The following is an 8,297-nucleotide window of genomic DNA, read 5'->3' as shown; positions in this document are numbered from 1 at the left end:
AAACTTCATTTATAGATTAACAAATATTTTTTATTGACTAATAGTTTGTCTAAATCGATTTAGTTTGCTTCAAAATTTCAAACTTTAGAATTAATAAGATGGTCTGTATAATAATTATTTGTCAAAAACGTTTTCGCGACGATTTTGTCTTTCTCTTTCGTTCAGTTCATGTAATTTCATTCATTCCACCCGCCAAGACTTTGGACGTTGGAAGTGTTCGTTTTCGTAATTTGGAAATCTTTAAGAACTGATTGTAAAATGGATGTTAAAGATATATTTTGTGACCAGGATGAATTATTATGTTACGAGGGCCTTGGCTACGATAATGATTTGTATAGTTCACCAGCTTACAGCGATGACAGTGGATTTAGTGGTCAAAACTTCTCGCTTGAAACATTGTTGGATGACGTTTTGCCACCAGTCATAAATGATGTTGAATTTACCAACATCAAAGATTTCAGTCGATCTGATAGTGTAAGTTCCAATATTCATGATCATCCTTATTCTTTACCAGACCAAACATTTGAACCAGTTGTAATTGTGTCTGATACTGATGAGATAAATGTAGATGAACTTCCTGATAATGCTGTTGTAAATAACGAGCCAGTTTCTCGTCAAAGCATTGCTAAGCCAGTAGTGACAAGAAAAAGAAATCTTAGTGACTGTGAGCCTGCTGAGATCCTGTCCAAATCTTCAAAAATTGACTCTAAAAGTGACCATAATATTGATGTACTTAAATGTGATGATGAAACCTTTTCTTACAAGGATGAAAATGGTAAAGTAATTGTTGTTGATAGGAGTAGGAAAAATGCTGAAATGGCACGATTGAATAGGCAAAGAAAGAAGAAGCACCTATCCAACCTCGAAACTGAAGTCAAAACTCTTAGGAGCCAAAATAACAAACTCTCATTGAAAACTACCAAACAAGAGAAAAAGATCAAAACTCTAGAAGATGAAGTGGCTTATTTGATGAGTGTTATTCGTAATCAGACCATGCTCTCTTCAGTTTTAAAAGCTGTCTCTACAGTACCAGGAGTTTCAATAGGAGCAAAAACACCTCCAGGTCCAAAACTTTACGAGAGGCTGCTCCCAGGCAAAAGGATGCCCACACATGACGATGATGAAGATGCAGTTGATTACAATGGTGGTGTCTGTCTTCATGTTTCTAACAATAAAGTCTCCCTTGAATTTTGCTCCACTTGCAACAAGAATCAATGATAGACTGGAAATTAATCAATAGATGTTTGTTTTTGTATATATGTTGTAAATAGTTCTCTTTATAGCTTTACTAAAACTTCTGTTTTTTGTTTCAGGAAGCCACTACTGCTCGAACATGAGACATCAATGTTTCAGAAAGTTTGAGAATCGGTTAGTATTTAACGTGCTTCCTTTAAAATAGTTTTTATGGTGTTTTCAGAACTTTTGTACGTGAATCATAAATCTTATCTACTGTCTCTTTTCAAGCAAAATTACAAACCTTTGAAAGTTTTTAGGGCCAGCTGTAGTACATTTTAAACCAGCATCATTTTTAATTAAAAACTTTGTTTCTTCTTAAGGATCGCATATTGGGGAAAGCTTGCAGCAAATAGTTGCTCACTACAGCATTTCCTTAAAGGTGGTAACTTTTCATGAAAGGGTTCTAAGTTCAAGGAATTTTGAAAGACAGATTCCTTTTACTTAACCTTTCAACATTACCCTATCCTCTGCCCATTTTCTTAATCTTGATGAGCATTTTGTACTGTGTTTTGATTTTGAAGCTGATGGCAAATGAGAAATTTTCAATGGATAGAAACTTAAGTAATACATAGTTTTTTTCTAAATCCCTCCTTTGTCCCAAAATACAAGCTTTTCATGGTTACTATAAATTTATTCTTGTAATTTCAGTAACAGGCAAGTGATGTGTCAAGTTGACGGGATTTTATGGATTACATCAATGGTAACTAACACCCTAAAATTAATTTTTTGTATATACATTGACTTAGAAGTAAAAAAAGAAAATCAAAATTTTGTAAATAGAAAAATCGCCTCTCTCATTTGATTTTTGGACCTACCGGGAGGTCCTTTAATTTGACCGTTGTCCGTTCGTCTGTTACAAGCTTTTCTCGGGATTGGCTCATTAGTTTTTTTTAATTTTTTGCACAATGATACAAAATGGCAATGCCTGAAAAGTGACGGAGCCCGATTTTTGAAAAAAATTTTTGGGGGGCAAATTTGGGCCAAAAACTACCTAAAAATAAGGTTTTTTGGCTTCATTAGTTTTTCCTGATTTTTGGCAGAAAGATAGAGTGCAAGGTACCCTAAAATGTGGCTGAAGTAATTTTTCTCGGAAAATTTTTTTTCGTCGTCAAATACGGATTTTCGCAAATTTGGGCCAAAAACTACCTAAAAATAAGGTTTTTTGGACTTGGTGCAAAATTAATTCATTAGTTTTTCCTGATTTTTGGCAGAAAGATAGAGTGCAAGGCACCCTAAAATGTGGCTGAAGTAATTTTTCTCGGAAAATTTTTTTTCGTCGTCAAATACGGATTTTCGCTTTTTTGGGGAAATTCCCTTTTACCATTTTCCTGTTAGCAGCTTTTCTCGGGATTGGCTCATTAGTTTTTTTTAATTTTTTGCACAATGATACAAAATAGAAATGCCTGAAAAGTGACGGAGCCCGATTTTTGAAAAAAAATTTTGGGGGGCAAATTTGGGCCAAAAACTACCTAAAAATAAGGTTTTTTGGACTTTGTGCAAAATTGCTTCATTAGTTTTTCCTGATTTTTGGCAGAAAGATGGAGTGCAAGGTACCCCAAAATTTGGCTTAAGTAATTTTTCTCGGAAAATTTTTTTTCGTCGTAAAATACGAATTTTCTTTTTTGGGGGAAATTCTGTTTTACCATTTTCCTGTTAGCAGCTTTTCTCGGGATCGGCTTTTTATTTTTATTTTTTTTCATTTTTTGCACAATGATACAAAATAGCAATGCCTATAAGTGACGGAGCCCGATTTTGAAAAAAAAATTTGGGGTAAATTTGGGCCAAAAACTACCTAAAAATAAGGTTTTTTGGACTTGGTGCGAAATTGCTTTATTAGTTTTTCCTGATTTTTGTCAGAAAGATAGAGTGCTAGGCACCTTAAAATGTGGCTGAAGTAATTCTTCTAAGGAAAATTTTTTTTGTCATAAAATTTTCAAAAAAAGACGACCAAGTTACACAATGATAAAAGAAAATAAATCAGACGTTTTTGCATTGTTCTAAAACTTATTGTGTTTGCTCAATACCAATAGTAAAATATGTAGAATACCTACTTTTATCTGATATTGATCAAGGTAGGTCCATTCAGCATGTTGCTTGTTTTACTTTGACTTGATCCCCCAAACTTTCCCTCTTTTAATCAGATGAATATAAGGGTCCTTTAACAAAGATTCAATTTTAAGGTGTAATTGTAATTTTTTAAACCGGGGGGTACTAGGGCAAGATGGGTTACGGGGATGCTCCGCTGGTCAGGGTACCTTTTCTAACCTCCACGAGTCCCAGGTAGGGTCGCAAAAACACCAAAATAGAAAAATTAGTCCCTCGTAGGGTGTCTTTTTTTGGAAAATTTGGGGGAAAAGTAGAAAATTTTGGAATTTCAGTCCCATTCAGGGTCACTTTTTTCGCAAATTTCGAGTCCCACGTAGGGTCCATTTTTCGAACCTCAGCGGAGCACCCCCGTCGGTCGACAAGGGTAGTACACCCCTGGGTTTTTTAAAATTACTAACTACCTTAACCCTAATTATTGGTAGTAGCTCCTCTTACGTGGATAAATTTTCGCGAGACGAGAATTTAAAGATTTCGCGTGGATTAAATTTTGCGAATCAAGGGTCTCTAAAATTTCCGCGTGGATCAAATTTCGCGAAAATGGGCTTCTTTATTTGGCATACCGGATAAGTGGGATGGGGGAACCTGGGAACCTAAATGAACATCTGAAAAGTGGGATGGGGGAACCTAAGTGGGAACCTAAATGAACACCGGAAAAGTGGGATGGGGGAACCTAAGTGGGAACCTAAATGAACACCGGAAAAGTGGGATGGGGGAACCTAAAGTGGGAACCTAATTTTTTATCTTTTTTATTTTTTTTTTTTATATATATATATTTCGCACGTCTATTGACCTCCTATGAAACAGAACTTTTGATTTTACATTTTATAAAGTTTTTTCTCCCTTTCTTTTATCAAACGCTCTTTGGAGACTTGTAAGGATGGTGCTTCAACAATATCTTCTTCTAGATCATTCCAAGGTTTCACACTTCTGTAAAACAGAGAGTTGCTTTGGTAGCCTCTCATACCGTCATTAGCAAAGTTCCTTTGAAGCTCGTAATCATGCTGACGTCGTGGTCGTGTTCGAGGAGTAAATTTCTCTGATCTTATAGACTCGTCATAAATGTGGAGGTTCTTGAAAACTTCCACCATATCACCAACTTGCCGCCTGGTCTTTAGGCTAGGTAGATTGATGAGTCGTAGCCGATCTTCGTATGAGTAGTTTCTATAGCAACTAACTAGCCTTGTAGCTCTTCGTTGGCGCACTCGATTGCATTGATATGTTTGATTAGCCTTGGAGACCATACTACATGTGCATATTCCAAATGGGGTCTGACAAATGCAATGAAAAGCGTTCGAAACATATCTGGTGAGAGAAATTCGAAGCTCCTGCTAATCAAGCCAACGATTAGTTTTCTTGATTTTACTGAATATATGGGCTTCAAAGGTCAGGTCACTACTGTATCGATTATCACTCCTAGATCTTTTTCTTGGTCAACATGTTCTAGAACAGATCCTGATAGGGATGGGCATATTTGATGTTCCAAAATTTACCCAGTGTTAAAACATGACACTTGTTCGGATGAAATTCTAAAAGCCGGACTGGCTTTGACCAAATTTTAAACCCTTAGAGTGCACTTATTCTCATTTTTACTAATTTCCACCCTTACAGTGTACTTTGGGAAGCTTGGAAAAAAGGGCCGCACGTACGGTAGGTCGTTTACCTTGAGTGCCCCCCTCCCCGTGGATCTATGCTTATGTGTATTGAAACGTGGCAAGCCGTGCAATATGTTCTATTTTACTATCAAACATTTCTAATTAATGAAGTGTATTCACACGCTGTACTGTTTGGTTGGTACAGAAAGAAAAACGAGCTAGAATCCGTTAAATACTAAGCGACCCCAGCCCTGACTCAAAAATTGGAGCTGCTAATAAAAAACAATGTGTATTGCATCAAGAGTGAACAAAAACTAGATCGTAAATAATGTTTTACTAGATTCTGTATTCAAGCAAATTAGATCCGTGCAAAAGAAAGAAGAGGCTCTAAGTTATCCATCGAGCTATGAACGAACTTCTAATTCCTTCTAGATTTGAAGATATGACGGTTTAAAGTTTAAAGTCAATTAAGTCAATTTACTAAAAAGAACCTTTCAAAAAGATGCACTATAAAACTGCTGATAAATAAACATACTTTTTTAAGCTAATTGAATAAATAAATTCCCTTTGTTTTATTTTCAACATTATTGTTTGCGAACCGTAATGTAAAAAGTAAATAACTGGTGTTCTTATTATGATAAAAGGTTTTTTCTTTCCTTGCATACATGTTTTTTTTTTTTATAAGCATAACGCTTATAAGCATACGAAGGCTCAGATTTGCAGAATTCCTAAGCATAACATGAGCATATATGTCAGCCTAAAATATTTTTCAAGTGGTCATTTTTATCTGTTTAAAAAGGTTTGGTAGAGGTCAAGTAAAAAATAAGACATTCCACGGCTTGCTAACATTCCACTGCTCCCAAAATCTGAACAAATTTTTACAAAATTTCTAAAATTTATTTAAAAACTTGGCACGGGGTGAATCATTAGCATGATTCTTAAGCATATAATAAGCATAAACTATGCCTGGGTGCTTTGAGAACTTAAGCATACACGAGCCTGACCAAGGGACATACACTTGCTTATAAAAAAAAAACATGTATAATATCTTTCTTATCTTTATGTATTTGTTTTTAAAGAAAAATAATAATAATAACAAATTAGCTTCCCACTTTAGGTTCCCGGGTTCCCCCATCCCACTTTTCAGGTAAAAAATATGGGCACATGTTTTCAAAATTTTCAAAATTTGAAAAGTAAACACAAATCGCCATTTTCAATAGACCTATTTATTTAAACATAAAGGAATTCTTCTTAAACTACGATAAGACTTGCTATCGAGCAAGTCTTATTTTTCGCTTATGTATTTGTTTTTAAAGAAAAATATTTCAATTCTATTAATAATTAAACAACTTAGGTTCCCACTTAGGTTCCCCCATCCCACTTTTCCGGTGTTCATTTAGGTTCCCACTTAGGTCCCCCATCCCACTTTTCCGGTGTTCATTTAGGTTCCCCCATCCCACTTTTCAGGTGTTCATTTAGGTTCCCACTTAGGTTCCCCCATCCCACTTTTCCGGTGTTCATTTAGGTTCCCACTTAGGTTCCCCCATCCCACTTTCAGGTGTTCATTTAGGTTCCCACTTAGGTTCCCCCATCCCACTTTTCAGGTGTTCATTTAGGTTCCCACTTAGGTTCCCCCATCCCACTTTCAGGTGTTCATTTAGGTTCCCACTTAGGTTCCCCCATCCCACTTTTCCGGTGTTCATTTAGGTTCCCACTTAGGTTCCCCCATCCCACTTTTCCGGTGTTCATTTAGGTTCCCACTTAGGTTCCCCCATCCCACTTTTCAGGTGTTCATTTAGGTTCCCACTTTAGGTTCCCAGGTTCCCCCATCCCACTTATCCGGTATGCCTCTTTATTTAAGTTCGCGACTATATAAATTGTAAATAGAAAAGAGATGTCACTCAAAATCTTTCAAAAAGCCTCAAAGAAAGCACTTTTAGGAGGTTATACTAGAGTTTATGATTGAAATGAAGAGTTTAACTCGTAATATAATAATTTGATTTCTTTCTTTGATTTCGCGATTGTAAAATTCCAAATAATTTCGCGTGGACTAGTTTTCGCGAATAAGAGGCCTTCAAAATTTTCGCGTGCAATAAATTTCGCGAAAACCGCGAAAATTTATCCACTTAAGGTAATAGAGCTTTTGCCATGAAATTTTCTGTAAATTCCTAACTTTTATTTAGCTCAAAAATAAAAAAAAATTTGACTCCTAAAAATTTTCACATCTTGAGCATGATGACATTTCTGACATTAGGGTATCATAAAAATTGACGCTTTTCCAATACAAATTTATTTTTTATGTCAAATATATCGTTTAAACCGTAATTTATTGAATATTTAGGATAAAATAATCCTTTTAAACTCAGGCAACCTTTTTCTAAAGCCTTTGTTAGAATACAATACATGTTTTTTTTATAAGCAAGTGTATGCTTAAGTTCTCAAAGCATCTAGGCATAGTTTATGCTTATTATATGCTTAAGAATCATGCTTATGATTCACCCCGAGCCAAGTTTTGACCACTTGAAAAATATTTTGGGCTGACATATATGCTCATGTTATGCTTAGGAATTCTGCAAATCTGAGCCTTCATATGCTTATAAGCGTTATGCTTATAAAAAAAACATATAGTTATTTATAAGAACAAAGAAAATTTTCGGTTTTTGCTCACTTTGGGCATGATGAGTGACGTCATCAAAAAAAAATTTTTTGTCAAAAATTACCTTGTGTGACAAGGATCTTATGTGCCAAATTTCATCCAAAAAGACCCACTAGATCAAAAGTTAAGGGTTTAACCCTATTCAACCTACTCTTAGGTTCCAAATAAACGGGAGGGGGTTGGAAATTGTACTTCTGAAACCCAAAAATAGGCTAAAAGGTTTCTAAAATATATTATCCAGAACCACAGTTGACTGGTGAAATAAGCCTATATATATATACAAATTTACAGGATAAAAATTTTCAAATCAAATGTACAGTTAAAAAAAAAAAAATATGTGAATATAAGAACTCCTGTGTTCCTAATATCTGAAAGTAAAAAAAGTTTACATAGTCCTATGGATATCTTTTGCCTCATCCACATAATCATTTCACTGTACTGTTTATCTTGTTTACTCGCCATCATTTCGGCCAATCGTGAGACAAATTTTGTACATTCACGTCCCATGTCTCCGGTTGCGGAGAAGACCAGAGGTGTGAACGAGCCATGTTCGATCTCCAAAACACGTTGATTGTATGCTCGTTTCTTTTCCCGTTCGTTGGATTCAAAGCACTTTTTGAGGTCCTGTGAGACATGTCGTTTTGCAAGTGGGTTAAAAACCCTAATGTCGAAGAATGCAGATTGACCTGTCTGCCAGAAACCTCTGG

General features: G+C 35.5%; 1 protein-coding gene across 2 annotated transcripts; it reads left to right on the top strand.

Moving 5' to 3' along the window:
- Positions 1-154: 154 nt before the first annotated feature.
- Positions 155-2,021, top strand: LOC136814971 (uncharacterized). 2 transcript variants are annotated; one of them, XM_067071395.1, is made up of 3 exons: positions 164-474; positions 1,314-1,368; positions 1,557-2,021. In XM_067071395.1, exons 1-2 carry the CDS (start codon positions 259-261, stop codon positions 1,335-1,337), a joined length of 240 nt encoding a protein of 79 aa, XP_066927496.1. In that variant the 5' UTR covers positions 164-258; the 3' UTR covers positions 1,338-1,368; positions 1,557-2,021. The 2 variants fall into 2 exon arrangements, with proteins under 2 accessions (XP_066927495.1, XP_066927496.1); XM_067071394.1 differs by lacking the exons at positions 1,314-1,368; positions 1,557-2,021 and having other exon boundaries at positions 155-1,307.
- The last annotated feature ends 6,276 nt before the right edge of the window (positions 2,022-8,297 follow it).

This window comes from Clytia hemisphaerica, unplaced genomic scaffold (assembly GCF_902728285.1).
Source record: "Clytia hemisphaerica strain Z4C2 unplaced genomic scaffold, Clytia hemisphaerica genome assembly, whole genome shotgun sequence".
Taxonomy (NCBI): Eukaryota; Metazoa; Cnidaria; class Hydrozoa; order Leptothecata; family Clytiidae; genus Clytia; species Clytia hemisphaerica.
This window is presented reverse-complemented; position numbering and strand designations above follow the sequence as displayed.